General features: G+C 48.7%; 1 protein-coding gene across 8 annotated transcripts in view; it reads right to left on the bottom strand.

The window, feature by feature from the left end:
• Window positions 1-18,114, bottom strand: part of alpl (alkaline phosphatase, biomineralization associated) — a 99,457-nt gene that overhangs the window by 25,659 nt on the left and 55,684 nt on the right. For all 8 annotated transcript variants that reach the window (XM_048561754.1, XM_048561756.1, XM_059655650.1 and 5 more), the window contains 2 exons: window positions 13,120-13,295; window positions 1,997-2,137 (listed from right to left, as the gene is read on the bottom strand). In XM_048561754.1, coding sequence (XP_048417711.1) covers window positions 1,997-2,137; window positions 13,120-13,295 — 317 coding nt within the window. The remainder of the gene's footprint in view (window positions 1-1,996; window positions 2,138-13,119; window positions 13,296-18,114) is intronic.

Genomic DNA, 18,114 nt, shown 5'->3' with positions numbered 1-18,114 from the left:
CCTTTTCCTCAAGTCACAACAATTCAGCCCACCATGTCTGCTCCTTAATAAGTGCCAACTACTTCCAGAGACAGGGATTACAGTGTTGAAGAGACACCTGGACAAATCCATACCTGTCCTGACCATGATTAGAATCATCCAAAACTCCTTTACCAACCCTGAAGGGAAGACAGACACTTTGCCCAATGAAAGGTAATCCAGAGAGGGGCGCATTAAAAGGGGTGGTGGGGGGGAGAGTCCAAAATGAGGACGGGGAAGTGGAGGGCCGGGGCTGGAGCGTTAAGGAAGGAATGCCATACGGGGTGTGGAAGCTGTTGAGGTCACAGCGGCTAATAATAAGGCAAGTGAAGGATTCTGGGTAATCCAAGATGGAGGACGAGGAAATCTTGTTGCTTTAAGAACTGCATCTTTTTGAGGTATTTTCATTTTGGATCTGATTTCCTCGAATTCTTGGAGCAGTAATTAATGTTTGATAAGCTGTTGCATTGTTTTGACAACTGCAACATTTAAAAGGCATCTGGATGGGTACATGAATAGGAAGTGTTTAGAGGGAAGTTGACCATATGCTGGCAACTGGGACTAGATTAATTTAGGATATCTGGTAGGCATGGACGAGTTGGACCGAAGGATCTGTTTCCACACTGTATGGAATCCAAGTAATGGAAGCTCTGGGGGCAAGTTACAGGAAATGGGGGAAGGAGAGGGCAGTGAAACAAGTTAAAAATGAGCACAAGAGTTTTCAATAGGATGGTGAAAGATCAAATGAGGATCAGTGAAATTGTTGTGGGTAGTTAGAGAGGGGAACACAGTGGTACAGGATTGAATCCAGGCCTGGAGGTTTGACTCAGCAACTGTACAGAAGGTGGAAGGCTGGTTAATGGGGTAGTTCTGAAGTCTGAAATTTTCTCTGCACCACAGGAATAACATGGCCAAAGCTTGGTCAGAAATATAGGTCTTAAGGAGGGCATTGAAGCAAAAGGAGAGAGATATGGAAAGAGGCAACCATAGATATTGGGGCCTGGACAGTCTATAACAAAGTCAGCAATGGTAGAATGAAGGCAATGTGAATGAAAGAAAAATCCAAAATTTGAGAAGGTTACAGGTGTGTCTGACTGTGTCTGTGTGCGTGTGATTCTGTGCCTATGTCTGTGTGTGTGTGTGTGTGTGTCTGTGTATGTGTGTGTCTGTGTATGTGTGTGTCTGTGTATGTGTGTGTCTGTGTGTGTGTGTGTGTGTGTGTCTGTGTATGTGTGTGTCTGTGTGTGTGTGTGTGTGTGTGTGTGTGTCTGTGTGTGTGTCTGTGTGTGCGTGTGTGTGTGTGTGTGTGTGTTTGTGCGTGCGCGCGTGCATATGCGTGTGTGTGAGCGTGCGTGCGTGCATATGCGTGTGTGTGTGTGTGTGTGGGGGGGGATCTGCCTGTGTATGTGTGTGTGTCTGTCTGTGAGTGTGGTAACAGCGGTAGTGTCCCTACATCTAGATCAGAAGCCCTGGCTCGTATCCCAGCATCTTCAGAGTGTGCAGTAACGTTTCTGAGCAGACTGATTTGAAAATATTTAGGCAGCAATGGCTGTAGAGGGGGGCCTTGTTACAGATTAGAACACAATCTTCCAATCAAATCTAAAATCCTCATTAGATGACTCATTTAAATGCCAAGCTCTGAAACCATTCTGTATTTCTTACTTTCAAATCACAGGCCAGAATTTGAATTGTGGGTGTCAGGAACCTCATCGTCTAAGGCCCTATGTATCACAGCCAGTTTGAAGTTGAGAAACAGAGGAATACAGTTGAGAAATGGGTAGGAATGGCAGAGAGGGTAAAGACAGCCCCATAACTGGAATGAGGATTTGCCTATAAAAGCATAAAAACTCTTGGCATTGCATTGCTCTTTAATCATTCATAAACAAAAGCAGGGCACAAGTCTCAGTTAAACGAATTTTCACATATTTGTAAAGTTAAGGTTTATAATGTCAGTTATTAAGCTGAACTAAAAGCTGACCTTGCCCTTTTTCATGAGTTTCCATTCTTCCACCAGGTTCCTCCCATCGAGTCGTGTTCCATTTGCTTTCGAGTCATTTGGATATTCAATGTCAGGAGTATCCCTTGGGAACATGTATTTCCTGCCACCCCCCATGATTACCTGGAACAGAAATTAGGGACCACTTGAAAACTAAAGGAACGCCAGCACATTACAAACACACCACTTCACCAGCTGGAAATACAGCTGGGTTAAGGATTGCTCAAGGGTCTCTATCTGTTACAACAGCAGACAATTATTTCACATTCTCTACCACAAACACATTTCTCAGAAAACTTCACATGCACAGATCAGACGGGCAGAAATTCAAAATTTTTAATCCTTTAGCTAACTTAGGAGCGACTTTTCGGGAATCCTCAAGGTCTGTTGATTCATAACATCAGGGCTGGTCCTCCCCTGAACCTCACGAGTACCAAGTAGATAACAAGGGGGAGACACTGGCTATAAAGGCAGGTCGGAGGCTGGGAATTCTACAGCAAGCCGCTCACTTTCTGACTCACTAAAGCCTTGTCACCTTCTACAAGCCAGGAGTGAGATGGAACACTGCCCTAACTGCCTGGATGAGTGCAGCTCCAACGACATTCTATAGAATTCCTACAGTGAGAAAAAGGGCCATATGGCCCATCGAGACCACACTGACCCTCCAAAGAGCATGCTACCCAGGCCCACCCTCTTATCCTATCCCTGTAACCCTATATTTCCTATGGCTAACCTACCTATCCTGCACATCCCTGAACACTATGGGCAATTCAGCATGGCCAATCCACCTAGCCTGCACATATTTGGACTGTGAGAGGAAACTGGAGCGCCCGGAGGAAACCCACGCAGACACGGGGAGAATGTGCAAACTCCACACAGACAGTCACCTGAGGCTGGAATTGAACCCGGTTTGCCGGCGCTGTGAGACAGCAGTGCTAACTCAAGGAACTTAATACCATCCAGGATAATACTGTCCAGCCTGCATGATTAGCATCCCATTGGCCACCTTCAACATTTATCCCCTTCACCACCAGTGCACAGCAGCAGATGTGTATACTGTCGACAAGATGCATTGTAGCAATTCACCACAGGCTCCTCCAACAGAACATTCCAAAGTCACGACCTTTACCACCTACAAGCTCAAGGCAGCAGATGGGTGGGAATGAAACTGCTCCAAACCACTTGCCATTCTGTGTTGAAGCTGTTTCACCATTCCTTCATGGTCACTGGGTCAAAATCCTAAAATGTCCTTCCTAACTACACTGTGGCTGTTCTTACATCTATTGGGCTACAGTGGTTCAAAAAAAACAGTTCACTGCCACCTTTTCCAGGGTAATCAGGGATGGATAATAAATATCAGCCCCAGCTGGTGATGTACGTTTCCCATGAAAGAGAAAGAAACTCAGCAATATATTAAAGTTGTGAATTTAATCATCTCTTATAGTCAGTATTGGAGTGTTTACAGTGCAGTGGAATATTGTCAGCCTCTCTACAAAAATTGTTGTACGGTCAATCCACAATAAAACATCTTATAATGAACTGGTGAAATAAATTTAATAACCATTGCACTGGGAACGGAAGTGGGAGCTATTTCAAACAGCCACAGATGGACAAAGATTAGCATTTTTCAGTTTGAATGGAAAATTATGCAGTAATGCATAAATCTCCTTTGTTCCTGTGACTTTCCCAGACAATTGAATCCTTCCTACGTATTCACACGTTTTTCATTTCCTTTGTTTGGGAGTCTCACAGTCTCACCAATGGGCTGTGAGGAAAAAAATCACTCAAAGCCCGAGTGAGCTCAGCTGTCCCAATAACTTCAGAACCGGAACCTGGCTTCACTCTTTCATCCAAACTGGGTGGATGAGGTGGATAAGCGGCACAGTAAATGGATTAAGGGCACTGTAGGATGTGAATAGGGCACAGCAGGGTGGTTTAAAGGGCACAGCTGGAGAGGGATGGAGTACAATGAAATGAGTAGAGGGTACAGAGGGAATGGGAAATGCTGCAATAGGCGGGTAATAGGGCAAGGTGAGATGGATTAAGGGCACAGTGAACTGGGTAAATGGCACAGTGAGCTGGGTAAATGGGACAGTGAGCTGGGTAAAGGGGACAATTAGCTGGGGAAAGGGTACAGTGAGCTGGGTAAAGGGCACAGTGAGCTGGGTAAAGGGGACAGTGAGCTGGGTAAAGGGGACAGTGAGCTGGGAAAAGGGCACAGTGAGCTGGGGAAAGGGGACAGTGAGCTGGGTAAAGGGCACAGTGAGCTGGGTAAAGGGCACAGTGAGCTGGGTAAAGGGGACAGTGAGTTGGGGAAAGGGGACAGTGAGCTGGGTAAAGGGCACAGTGAGCTGGGGAAAGGGGACAGTGAGCTGGGTAAAGGGCACAGTGAGCTGGGTAAAGGGGACAGTGAGCTGGGTAAAGGGCACAGTGAGCTGGGTAAAGGGCACAGTGAGCTGGGTAAAGGGGACAGTGAGCTGGGTAAAGGGCACAGTGAGCTGGGTAAAGGGGACAGTGAGCTGGGTAAAGGGCACAGTGAGCTGGGTAAAGGGGACAGTGAGCTGGGTAAAGGGCACAGTGAGCTGGGTAAAGGGGACAGTGAGCTGGGTAAAGGGCACAGTGAGCTGGGTAAAGGGGAGAGTGAGCTGGGTAAAGGGGACAGGGAGCTGGGTAAAGGGTACAGTGAGCTGGGTAGAGGGGACAGGGAGCTGGGTAAAGGGCACAGTGAGCTGGGTAAAGGGGACAGTGAGCTGGGTAAAGGGCACAGTGAGCTGGGGAAAGGGTACAGTGAGCTGGGTAAAGGGGACAGTGAGCTGGGTAAAGGGCACAGTGAGCTGGGTAAAGGGGACAGTGAGCTGGGTAAAGGGCACAGTGAGCTGGGTAAAGGGCACAGTGAGCTGGGGAAAGGGGACAGTGAGCTGGGTAAAGGGCACAGTGAGCTGGGTAAAGGATACAGTGAGCTGGGTAAAGGGGACAGTGAGCTGGGTAAAGGGCACAGTGAGCTGGGTAAAGGGTACAGTGAGCTGGGTAAAGGGCACAGTGAGCTGGATAAAGGGGACAGTGAGCTGGGGAAAGGGTACAGTGAGCTGGGTAAAGGGCACAGTGAGCTGGGGAAAGGGGACAGTGAGCTGGGTAAAGGGGGCAGTGAGCTGGGGAAAGGGGACAGTGAGCTGGGTAAAGGGGACAGTGAGCTGGGGAAAGGGTACAGTGAGCTGGGTAAAGGGCACAGTGAGCTGGGTAAAGGGGACAGTGAGCTGGGTAAAGGGGACAGTGAGCTGGGGAAAGGGCACAGTGAGCTGGGGAAAGGGCACAGTGAGCTGGGGAAAGGGGACAGTGAGCTGGGTAAAGGGCACAGTGAGCTGGGTAAAGGGGACAGTGAGTTGGGGAAAGGGGACAGTGAGCTGGGTAAAGGGCACAGTGAGCTGGGGAAAGGGGATAGTGAGCTGGGTAAAGGGGACAGTGAGCTGGGGAAAGGGCACAGTGAGCTGGGTAAAGGGGACAGTGAGCTGGGTAAAGGGCACAGTGAGCTGGGGAAAGGGGACAGTGAGCTGGGAAAAGGGCACAGTGAAGCTGGTTAAAGGGGACAGTGAGCTGGGTAAAGGGCACAGTGAGCTGGGTAAAGGGGACAGTGAGCTGGGTAAAGGGGACAGTGAGCTGGGTAAAGGGCACAGTGAGCTGGGTAAAGGGGACAGTGAGCTGGGGAAAGGGCACAGTGAGCTGGGTAAAGGGGACAGTGAGCTGGGTAAAGGGCACAGTGAGCTGGGTAAAGGGGACAGTGAGCTGGGTAAAGGGGACAGGGAGCTGGGTAAAGGGCACAGTGAGCTGGGTAAAGGGGACAGTGAGCTGGGTAAAGGGGACAGTGAGCTGGGGAAAGGGCACAGTGAGCTGGGGAAAGGGCACAGTGAGCTGGGTAAAGGGCACAGTGAGCTGGGTAAAGGGGAGAGTGAGCTGGGTAAAGGGGACAGGGAGCTGGGTAAAGGGCACAGTGAGCTGGGTAAAGGGGACAGTGAGCTGCGTAAAGGGGAGAGTGAGCTGGGTAAAGGGCACAGTGAGCTGGGTAAAGGGGACAGTGAGCTGGGTAAAGGGCACAGTGAGCTGGGTAAAGGGGACAGTGAGCTGGGGAAAGGGTACAATGAGCTGGGTAAAGTTGACAGTGAGCTGGGTAAAGGGCACAGTGAGCTGGGTAAAGGGGACAGTGAGCTGGGTAAAGGGCACAGTGAGCTGGGTAAAGGGCACAGTGAGCTGGGTAAAGGGGACAGTGAGCTGGGTAAAGGGGGCAGTGAGCTGGGTAAAGGGAACAGTGAGCTGGGTAAAGGGCACAGTGAGCTGGGGAAAGGGGACAGTGAGCTGGGTAAAGGGCACAGTGAGCTGGGTAAAGGGCACAGTGAGCTGGGTAAAGGGGACAGTGAGTTGGGGAAAGGGGACAGTGAGCTGGGTAAAGGGCACAGTGAGCTGGGGAAAGGGGACAGTGAGCTGGGTAAAGGGCACAGTGAGCTGGGTAAAGGGGACAGTGAGCTGGGTAAAGGGCACAGTGAGCTGGGTAAAGGGCACAGTGAGCTGGGTAAAGGGGACAGTGAGCTGGGTAAAGGGCACAGTGAGCTGGGTAAAGGGGACAGTGAGCTGGGTAAAGGGCACAGTGAGCTGGGTAAAGGGGACAGTGAGCTGGGTAAAGGGCACAGTGAGCTGGGTAAAGGGGACAGTGAGCTGGGTAAAGGGCACAGTGAGCTGGGTAAAGGGGAGAGTGAGCTGGGTAAAGGGGACAGGGAGCTGGGTAAAGGGTACAGTGAGCTGGGTAGAGGGGACAGGGAGCTGGGTAAAGGGCACAGTGAGCTGGGTAAAGGGGACAGTGAGCTGGGTAAAGGGCACAGTGAGCTGGGGAAAGGGTACAGTGAGCTGGGTAAAGGGGACAGTGAGCTGGGTAAAGGGCACAGTGAGCTGGGTAAAGGGGACAGTGAGCTGGGTAAAGGGCACAGTGAGCTGGGTAAAGGGGACAGTGAGCTGGGGAAAGGGGACAGTGAGCTGGGTAAAGGGCACAGTGAGCTGGGTAAAGGATACAGTGAGCTGGGTAAAGGGGACAGTGAGCTGGGTAAAGGGCACAGTGAGCTGGGTAAAGGGTACAGTGAGCTGGGTAAAGGGCACAGTGAGCTGGGTAAAGGGGACAGTGAGCTGGGGAAAGGGTACAGTGAGCTGGGTAAAGGGCACAGTGAGCTGGGGAAAGGGGACAGTGAGCTGGGTAAAGGGGGCAGTGAGCTGGGGAAAGGGGACAGTGAGCTGGGTAAAGGGGACAGTGAGCTGGGGAAAGGGTACAGTGAGCTGGGTAAAGGGCACAGTGAGCTGGGTAAAGGGGACAGTGAGCTGGGTAAAGGGGACAGTGAGCTGGGGAAAGGGCACAGTGAGCTGGGGAAAGGGCACAGTGAGCTGGGGAAAGGGGACAGTGAGCTGGGTAAAGGGCACAGTGAGCTGGGTAAAGGGGACAGTGAGTTGGGGAAAGGGGACAGTGAGCTGGGTAAAGGGCACAGTGAGCTGGGGAAAGGGGATAGTGAGCTGGGTAAAGGGGACAGTGAGCTGGGGAAAGGGCACAGTGAGCTGGGTAAAGGGGACAGTGAGCTGGGTAAAGGGCACAGTGAGCTGGGGAAAGGGGACAGTGAGCTGGGAAAAGGGCACAGTGAGCTGGTTAAAGGGGACAGTGAGCTGGGTAAAGGGCACAGTGAGCTGGGTAAAGGGGACAGTGAGCTGGGTAAAGGGCACAGTGAGCTGGGTAAAGGGCACAGTGAGCTGGGTAAAGGGGACAGTGAGCTGGGGAAAGGGCACAGTGAGCTGGGTAAAGGGGACAGTGAGCTGGGTAAAGGGCACAGTGAGCTGGGTAAAGGGGACAGTGAGCTGGGTAAAGGGGACAGGGAGCTGGGTAAAGGGCACAGTGAGCTGGGTAAAGGGCACAGTGAGCTGGGTAAAGGGGACAGTGAGCTGGGTAAAGGGGACAGTGAGCTGGGGAAAGGGCACAGTGAGCTGGGTAAAGGGCACAGTGAGCTGGGTAAAGGGGAGAGTGAGCTGGGTAAAGGGGACAGGGAGCTGGGTAAAGGGCACAGTGAGCTGGGTAAAGGGGACAGTGAGCTGGGTAAAGGGGAGAGTGAGCTGGGTAAAGGGCACAGTGAGCTGGGTAAAGGGGACAGTGAGCTGGGTAAAGGGCACAGTGAGCTGGGTAAAGGGGACAGTGAGCTGGGGAAAGGGTACAATGAGCTGGGTAAAGTTGACAGTGAGCTGGGTAAAGGGCACAGTGAGCTGGGTAAAGGGGACAGTGAGCTGGGTAAAGGGCACAGTGAGCTGGGTAAAGGGCACAGTGAGCTGGGTAAAGGGGACAGTGAGCTGGGTAAAGGGGGCAGTGAGCTGGGTAAAGGGAACAGTGAGCTGGGTAAAGGGCACAGTGAGCTGGGTAAAGGGTACAGTGAGCTGGGGAAAGGGGACAGTGAGCTGGGTAAAGGGCACAGTGAGCTGGGTAAAGGGGAGAGTGAGCTGGGTAAAGGGGACAGTGAGCTGGGTAAAGGGCACAGTGAGCTGGGGAAAGGGTACAGTGAGCTGGGGAAAGGGGACAGTGAGCTGGGTAAAGGGGACAGTGAGCTGGGTAAAGGGCACAGTGAGCTGGGTAAAGGGGACAGTGAGCTGGGTAAAGGGCACAGTGAGCTGGGTAAAGGGCACAGTGAGCTGGGTAAAGGGTACAGTGAGCTGGGGAAAGGGCACAGTGAGCTGGGGAAAGGATACAGTGAGCTGGGGAAAGGGGACAGTGAGCTGGGTAAAGGGGACAGTGAGCTGGGGAAAGGGGACAGTGAGCTGGGGAAAGGGGACAGTGAGCTGGGTAAAGGGCACACTGTGCTGGGTAAAGGGCACAGTGAGCTGGGTAAAGGGGACAGTGAGCTGGGTAAAGGGCACAGTGAGCTGGGGAAAGGGCACAGTGAGCTGGGGAAAGGGGACAGTGAGCTGGGTAAAGGGCACAGTGAGCTGGGTAAAGGGGACAGTGAGCTGGGTAAAGGGCACAGTGAGCTGGGTAAAGGGGACAGTGAGCTGGGGAAAGGGGACAGTGAGCTGGGGAAAGGGCACAGTGAGCTGGGGAAAGGGGACAGTGAGCTGGGTAAAGGGCACAGTGAGCTGGGTAAAGGGGACAGTGAGTTGGGGAAAGGGGACAGTGAGCTGGGTAAAGGGTACAGTGAGCTGGGTAAAGGGGACAGTGAGCTGGGGAAAGGGCACAGTGAGCTGGGTAAAGGGCACAGTGAGCTGGGTAAAGGGTACAGTGAGCTGGGTAAAGGGGACAGTGAGCTGGGGAAAGGGCACAGTGAGCTGGGTAAAGGGGACAGTGAGCTGGGTAAAGGGTACAGTGAGCTGGGTAAAGGGCACAGTGAGCTGGGTAAAGGGGACAGTGGGCTGGGTAAAGGGGACAGTGAGCTGGGGAAAGGGCACAGTGAGCTGGGTAAAGGGGACGGTGAGCTGGGTAAAGGGCACAGTGAACTGGGTAAAGGGGACAGTGAGCTGGGTAAAGGGCACAGTGAGCTGGGTAAAGGGGACAGTGAGCTGGGGAAAGGGCACAGTGATCTGGGTAAAGGATACAGTGAGCCGGGTAAAGGGGACAGTGAGCTGGGTAAAGGGGACAGTGAGCTGGGCAAAGGGGACAGTGAGCTGGGGAAAGGGCACAGTGAGCTGGGTAAAGTGGTCAGTGAGCTGGGTAAAGGGGAGAGTGAGCTGGGTAAAGGGTACAGTGAGCTGGGTAAAGGGGACAGTGAGCTGGGTAAAGGGTACAGTGAGCTGGGTAAAGGGGACAGTGAGCTGGGGAAAGGGTACAGTGAGCTGGGTAAAGGGTACAGTGAGCTGGGTAAAGGGGACAGTGAGCTGGGTAAAGGGCACAGTGAGCTGGGTAAAGCTGTGTACCAGCAGAGCGATTCCCAATCTTACCCTGTGTTAGCAGTGAAGGTTTGGGTTGGAGAGAAGGGTATCATTGGATTAGAGGTGAGGAGCCAATGACAAACATTGGGGGTGGGAGGTTGGATGGGGTGGGGTGGGGGTGTGGAGGGTGGTGTGGTCGGGAGCAGGGGAGGAACACAATTGGTCCAGAATGTAATTGGCTGGAAACTTGAAAGGAGAATTTTCAGGGGTCCTTCAGAAGATCTATTTAAGCAACTGGAGAAGCAGCTCAGTCTGTCCGCTGGAGCCAGTATGCACCCATGGGTGTGGAGCTGGATGAACGCAGCAGGCCAAGTAGCATTTTTCTTGGCCTGCTGTGTTCATCCAGCTACACGCCTTGTTGTCTCGGGTTCTACAGCATCTGCAGTTCCTATTATATCTGCCACCCATGGGACTCAGCATCATGCAGGTCATGGGCAGGCCCAAGAGGAGATTCACCAGGACGGTGCTTGGGCCAGTGTGATTCCACTCTGAAACAAGAGACTGGGAAAGGCTGGGGTTGTTTTCCTTACAGCAGAGGGTACAAGAGACAGTAATGTACAACATTCTGAGGGGAGGTAGGGAGAAACCTCACCCCATAGTAGAGGGGTCCACAAGCAGGACCCCTCTTTATCACAGGAAGCAGGGTATTTAGAGGGATTTGAGGTAAAAATATTCAGCCAGAGAGTAATAGGTATCTAGAAATCACTGTATACAAGAGTAGTAGAGGCAGGGAACCTTGAGACAGTTTTAGATAAGCAATTGGAACACCATTGTTTCCAAGACTATGGGCCAAGTGCTGAAAAAATAGGACTAGAATAAATAGATGCTGAGTGACCAGCATAGACACGATGGGCCGAAGGGCCTATTCCATGCTGTAAAACTCTATGATTGTAAGAGGCATGGGATTTCATTGTGATGTCTGTTTTGACTGAATGAACTTGGAGCTCACCAAAGGCTACAGAATGAAATTTGACAGAGTGAATTTATTCTGAAGTTTCATTCATCGTGTTCCCTAATACCCAGCGTAAACATGGAACTAGGTGGAGCATAGCCATCTCCAATATCTGAAAAATGGCCCTCCTCAAAATGCAGTCCCAGCATTAAAAGTAGCTCTAAACACAAAGACTCCCTTGTGAAGCCACTTCCATCCACACTTCTGATTTCTATTCAACCAGCAGCAAAATCATTCTCAGCAGCTAAACAGCAAACACACACTTGGCTACCATCTTATCACAGATGGCTCTCATTAAACAACAGGTTTCTTGATCTCTCTCTGTATTTTTGATTCTGCTACATGAATTATGGGATTTTTTTCACACAGTCTCAGACATTCAAAGAGCTTCCGTGCTGCCTTGTAGACACTATGTGGTGAGCATTCACAGGGTAATTATTCTGTCTGTCCAACTGGACAACATGACGAAGGCCCTTTGGGAGAATGACATGAGATTATCCCTACATAACGCTTTCAACAACAAATACAATGTGTCCCAAATCTTTGAGTCTTCCTCACAAGCTCACACTAAGAAGAAGGAGTTTAAAGTCAATTAATCAAGAATGACGATGCGGATTGCACCTCACTGAGAAAGCTAAGGAAGGAGGGTAGCCTCGTGGTAGTGTTAATGCACTAGAAATCTGGGGGCCCAACTAACGCTCGAGACATGAGTTCAAATCTCACCTACGCCGGGGGATGTCCAGTTTCATTTCACACCAGCTTGCCAGGCTTCCTCAGGCAGCCCTAATTTGATCGGATTCGTGAGTAGGAGGCTGGAAATGAACCCAACCTCCTCACTCTGAACCCACAGCAAATCCAGAAAGGAGTTGAATCCTGCAAACTGGGCAATGCAGTAGGAGGGGAGAGGCTGGGCTGTTTCCCAGGAATGACATCGAGGTTTATGGAGAGAAACTCCATGACAGGCACACTCACAATTTCACCCTGTGAACCCGCCAGCAGAGAGAGCGAATATCATTTATTATCAATCGGTAAGCCTAATAAGCTGATTAAATGGGCAGATCAGAAACTGCAATGATAAACAACCAAGGATAGCCATGAAATAAGACAGACAGAGCAAAACTAGAAAGCTTGTGTGTCATCAGCTGTTCACACCCTCAGGGAAAGTAGGACAGACCTATTACTCAGCAATTCGGGGAAAAAAATGTATAATTTCTCACTCAGTTAGCAAGATCATGGCCACAGTGAGCTCAAGAATTTTAATTAATGAAATGAATGCACGGTACCAAATCAGACCTAGTTCGGGAAGAGTGGATCAGATAAATGCAACAAAATATTATACAGTGAGTCAAAATTAGTTCCAGAAATTCAGTCATATTTGATACTGGGAGGGTATAGGACAGGTGGTAACAGGACAGAAAGTAGGACAGACTGGAATGGGGGAGACAATAGGATAGACTGTAATATGGAGACAGCAGCTCAGACTGTAACAGGGAGACAGCCGGTCAGAGTGTAATTGGGAGACAGTGGAGTGGACTGTAATAGGAGACAGCAGGACTGACTGTAATTGGTAGACAGCAGGACAGACTGTAATACAACAGGACAGACTGTAATAGGAGACAGCAGAACAGACTGTAATAGGAGACAGCAGGACAGACTGTAATACAACAGGACAGACTGTAATAGGAGACAGCAGAACAGACTGTAATAGGAGACAGCAGGACAGACTGTAATAGGAGACAGCAGGACAGACTGTAATACAACAGGACAGACTGTAATAGGAGACAGCAGGACAGACTGTAATAGGAGACAGCAGAACAGACTGTAATAGGAGACAGCAGGACAGACTGTAATAGGAGACAGCAGGACAGACTGTAATAGGGAGACAGCAGGACAGACTGTAATACAACAGGACAGGCTGTAATGTGGAGACAGCAGAACAGACTGTAATAGGGAGGCAGCAGGACAGACTGTAATAGGGAGGCAGCAGGACAGACTGTAATAGGGAGGCAGCAGAACAAAATGTCTACTAAATGCAGCAAAACTATGAGCAGGAGATTGGCCTCCGGTCCCTGGGGCATGGACTGTTCTGATTTCTGGTCGTGATATCTGCAACATTCAACATCTATTTGCCATAGAACAGTGTGACCACAGCAGCTTGATACCCAGATTCCACCTCCCCCACCCCTCCCCGGTCCACAGGAAGTTGACAGAGCGACACAGTTACCTCGATGCCAGGAATGTTGTAAACAAGCTGTTGAGCAATGTCTTTACAGCCCTGCTCCAGTGCCTCATAAGGCATGTCGGAATCTGCATACCAGTCCCTGTTGACGGAATGGGCATAGGAAGCACTGGGCGTGGCATGCTGTACCCGTGTTGTCGTTACGATGCCCGTGGATTTACCTGTGGAGAAAATTAAGAGAGAAAGGGGAAATTAATCAATTTCAAAACCAGCCTCTGCATTCTGCCTCTTGATTGTTCAATGTTAATGGCTGTGCCTTCAGATGCCTGGGCCCTAACCTCTGAAACATCCTCCTTAAACCTTTCCACTCTATCCCAGTACCTTGCCCTGTAAAGCATATGGAATAGCACTGGGTATATTAATCCAATGAACTGCCACACAGCAGCACTAGTTTCTCAAGCTCAGTCAGAAATGAGTTACAAGTGCTGGCCTCGTCCACCGCCTATGAAAATATTTTAAAAATCATTTTGACCATGCTTTTGGTCAAGTGTGCCTATGTACTGTGAAAAGTTTTGTTTTGTGGCCTATACTCACAACTCACGTAGTTGAATGTTGAATCCCATCTGGTAAGATTCTTGTGAAGTAACTTGGAGGTGTCTTGTTATGCTAAAGGTGCTACATAAATGCAAGACGCTATTGTGGTTTGCCTTCTATTTTACTGAATGATAATCACCCATGCAGAGAGACAGGCCTTCAGGACTAAGGAAACTATTGGGCAACGCAAGGGCTCACGGAGCCAAACAGCACCGTGTTTGGAAAAAGCAATGTTCAACCAGGAGGTTAAACTTGGAGCATCGAAAGCTAAAAGATTGGACAATGAAGGAGCAGCTAAGGGAAGTAAAAACCTGCTGTGGGTTTTAATTCCTGAGTGGGATTGACTCAAAGTAAGCGATGGTGCTTCTGCTTTGTGAAAGGTAACAAGGGAGAGGAGCGGCGATAACTGACAACCTGTCCGAGATGTCCCACGTAGATACTATGGTCAAGAAGGCACAACAATGCCTCTTCTTCTTTCGGTGCTTAGGAAATCCAGCATGTCCATAAGGACCCTCACCATCTTTTACAGATGTACCACAGAAAGCATACTCTCCTGGTACACGATGGTCTGGTACGACAACTGTTCTGAAACTACAGAAAGTTGCGTGCGCAGCCCAGACCATCAGTGGTGCCAACCTCCCGTGTGTGGACTCCATTTACTCATACTGCTGCCGCAAAAAGGCTGCCAACATCATCAAAGACACCTCCCATCCAGTAATTCTCTCCTAAAACCTCTTCTGTCATGGAGAACATACAGAAGTTGAACACACGTACCAGCAGGTTCAGGAACAGCTTCTTCCCAGTCGTTATTCAATGAAGACTACACTTGCTAACCTCAAATAATGTTGATCTTGTTAATGTTGGTCTTGCTTTGTGCACCCGCTTGCAGTGTAACCTGTACACCATACTCTGCCTAAACACCCAATGATCTGTATGTCCTTGCTTCCCATGATCTGACTGGAGAGCTCTCAAAACAAAACCTTTCACTGTATATCGGTACACATGACCAAAATAAATCAAATCAAATCAAAGGAAGATTACTCAATTTCTATACTCACACAAATTAAAAAGAGCTTTTACACAGCACCTATCATATTCGTAAGATGTCCCTAAGTGTTTTCAGCCAATAAAGCACATTTAGACTGCAGTCACTATTGTATTGTAGGAAACCAGGCAGCTAATTTGAACAAAGTAAGATCATGCTATCTTTAAACACTGAGAGGAGCAAGAGAGATGGGGACACTTGCAGAGGGACAGATAGACCAGGATTGAATGTTGCACACTGGTCCCAGAAACAGACGGACCAGGGTTAGAGATAACAAGGTGGAGAGCTGGATGAACCCAGCAGACCAAGCAGCATTAGAGGAGCAGAAAGGCTAGACTTGAGAAGGGTTAGACCTGGGTGGTATATGGCAGTAGTGATGGGTAGAATAATGGAAAACCCAAAGGGTTCCTAAAGGTATAAAGAGCAAGAGAATGGCCCTTCAGAGACAATAGAATTAATTTGTGTGTGGACCCAGAAAATAGTGGGATATCAACTGACTGGTCAGTTGAGGAAAGCATAATAGAATTCTACGTGAAAAATGGACAGGTCAAGGGGGTGGGATGAGGTTAGTAGGTAGGAAATGGGGTGGGGCTTGAGGTGGCAGAAGAGGATAGGTGAGAGGAAGAACAGGTTAGGGAGGGAGGGACAAGCTGGGCTGGTTTTGGGATGCAGTAGGGGTTGGGGATATTTTGAAACTCGTGAAATCCACATTGATACAATTGGGCTGCAGGGTTCCCAAGTGGAATATGAGTTGCTGTTCCTGCAACTTCGGGTGGCATCGTTGTGGCACTGCAGGAGGCCCAGGATGGACATGTCATCTGAGGAATGGGAGAGGGAGTTGAAATGGTTCGCGACTGGGAGGTGCAGTTGTTTATTGCGAACCGAGTGGAGGTGTTCTGCAAAGCCGTCCCCTAGCCTCCGCTTAGTTTTCCCAATGTAGAGGAGCCCATAAGGGTACAGCGGACGCAGTATTCCTAAATTAAGAGAATCCTGGAAGACTTTTTAAAGAGCCAGAAGTTGGAAATTAAAAAGAGAAAATGTTGGAAATATTCAGCAAATCAGCAGCAACAGAGAGATACACAGAGTTAATGTTTCAGGTTAACGACAGCATGACAGGACTGAGGAAAGACAGAGAGAGATAGTGGGATCTGCCAATGCTGGAGAATCCGAGATAACAAGGTGTAGAGCTGGATGAACACAGCAGGCCAAGCAGCATCAGAGGAGCAGGAAAGCTGATGTTTCAACTTTCTGAAGAAGAGTCCAGATCTGAAATGTCAGCTTTTCTGCTCCTCTGATGCTGCTTGGCCTGCTGTGTTCATCCAGCTCTACACCTTGTTACCTGAGGAAAGATAGAAACATCATGGGAAAGTAAATGATTGGGAGAGAAAGGAAAATGAACAAGGGGAAGATCTGTGATAGCGAAAGATTGGAGACCTGCAAGAAAATGTCAAAAGAGCTGGCAGTGCAGATAGGACAAGTAACGGGACTGAAATTATTTCTAGAAGAGGAGTGAATGGCAGAATGATGAGTAACTGTCATCCGAAAGCAAAACCCAAGAGAAAGATAACAGAAAATTGGAGCTTACGAAAGAAATAGAATTAGAGTACAGATTATGTTCTGCAAATAGTGGAGTGTTGCAAAAGCTGTAAACGTGCCAAAAACAAAATGACATGCTGTGCCTAAAGGAGCATCTACAATGTTTTTGCTAATTTTGCTGAAAATCTTTGAATGGAAAGCATGGGAATTTCCATTTGTTTGTGCCTTTATTTCCATCATTACTGCCGTTTCGTTTAGATTAATTCTCGTGACTTTCTGGTTCAGTTACCCTGGCCCATCCTTCTACTGTAATGCTGCTGCAAACTGTTCACTGAGGAAAGCTGCCACATCCACATCTTCAGCAACAGGTCTCCATTATTAGTATTTGCACAGTTTACATTGTTCCTGTTTCTCTCACAAGATAATTATAGCAATGATGTGCATCAATTTCACAGCATTACCTTACTCCAATTTTATTGGTCACAACTGTTTTATAACCCTTTGCTGTTCTCTATTTATTGCTCATTCACCAGCATTTCAGCCTTTTATTAATCTTTGGAATTTTTTTTTCTTTGAATTTTATGTGGTTTTTGACCTATTTAGTCATCCATAGCTGTTCTTTGCCAAGTAAAGCTCTTACCCCTCATGGCTATGTCATAATATATTTGTTTTCTTTTAAAAGCAATTTGCACTGGCTGTTATTTTATCCATTAACAGGTTTTAATAGTTCACTGTGGACAATCCCTGCCTCATTACAGTCATCCCTAACTAAATCCAGAAATCCCAGCAGCTGTCCTGCATTTTTCCTTTCCAAATATGGTTCATGTTACGGCCACCATTAGGCTAACGTTCACACCCCATGTGACTGCTGATGACATCTGATTCATTAATTAATCTAAATCTAACACTCCATGTCCTTTGTTAGTTCCAGGTAACAGCGGGCAATGGAGTTCAATGTTTGGTGTTTGGTACTGCAGTTTATCTGTAGTAAGTTGCACCTCTTTCTCAGGTTGAAGAAATATTGACACAAAAAGCCAGAAATTGACCAAAGCCATGATCATTTCTATCTAGAAGGACAGGAATAACAAATACATGGAAATACCAGCCCATGCAAATTCCTCTCCAAGCCACTCACCATCCTGGCTTGGAAATTTATTGCCATTCCTTCACTGAATCAAGATCCCAGAAATCCCTCCCTAATGGCATTGTGGGTCAACCTACAGCACGTGGGCTGCAGCGGTTCAAGAAGGCAACTCATTACCACCTTCTCCAGGGAAAACTAGGAATGGACCATAAATTCTGTCCCAGCCAGTGATACTCACATCCCAAGAGGAAATTAAGATATAGATCCATGCTCTAATATAGGAGATATGCTGCAGACAGCATTCTGTGTGAGGGAGATAGCTTATTCTACAGAGACTGGTCAGTTACAGTTTTGTGGCTCTAAAATGGATTGCTGCAAGTGAACAGCAGGGCCCTCTGAGCTGTGAAAAAGTCTGAGCACATAGGAGGCTATATTTGGGAATTTCAGGAGCACAGTCCCTTAAACAAACTCCATGCCTGCTCTTCTGGCAGTGCATTACTGCACACACTTCAGTACAGGAACTTGCGGATTTCTCACTTGTGATCCAATAACTCTACAGTGGGCATCATTCCCCATTCTAGAATCAAAGAAAAATTGCAACAATAAAACAAAAAGGTCTCATTCAAGTTGGTTTAAAAACAATGACTGAACTCATAATTCATGTGCAAATTCTGCAGTCGCGTTCTGGCTAATAGTTCCACAGACCGAGTTTGATAGAGCCCGCAGCATTTCCATTCCACTGCAGTGGGTGAATGAATGAATAACAACAGCTTACTAAAGT

Source organism: Stegostoma tigrinum, chromosome 28, assembly GCF_030684315.1.
Source record: "Stegostoma tigrinum isolate sSteTig4 chromosome 28, sSteTig4.hap1, whole genome shotgun sequence".
Lineage (NCBI taxonomy): Eukaryota > Metazoa > Chordata > Chondrichthyes > Orectolobiformes > Stegostomatidae > Stegostoma > Stegostoma tigrinum.
Note: the sequence above shows the minus strand (reverse complement) of the source record. Positions and strands in the feature narration are given on the sequence as shown.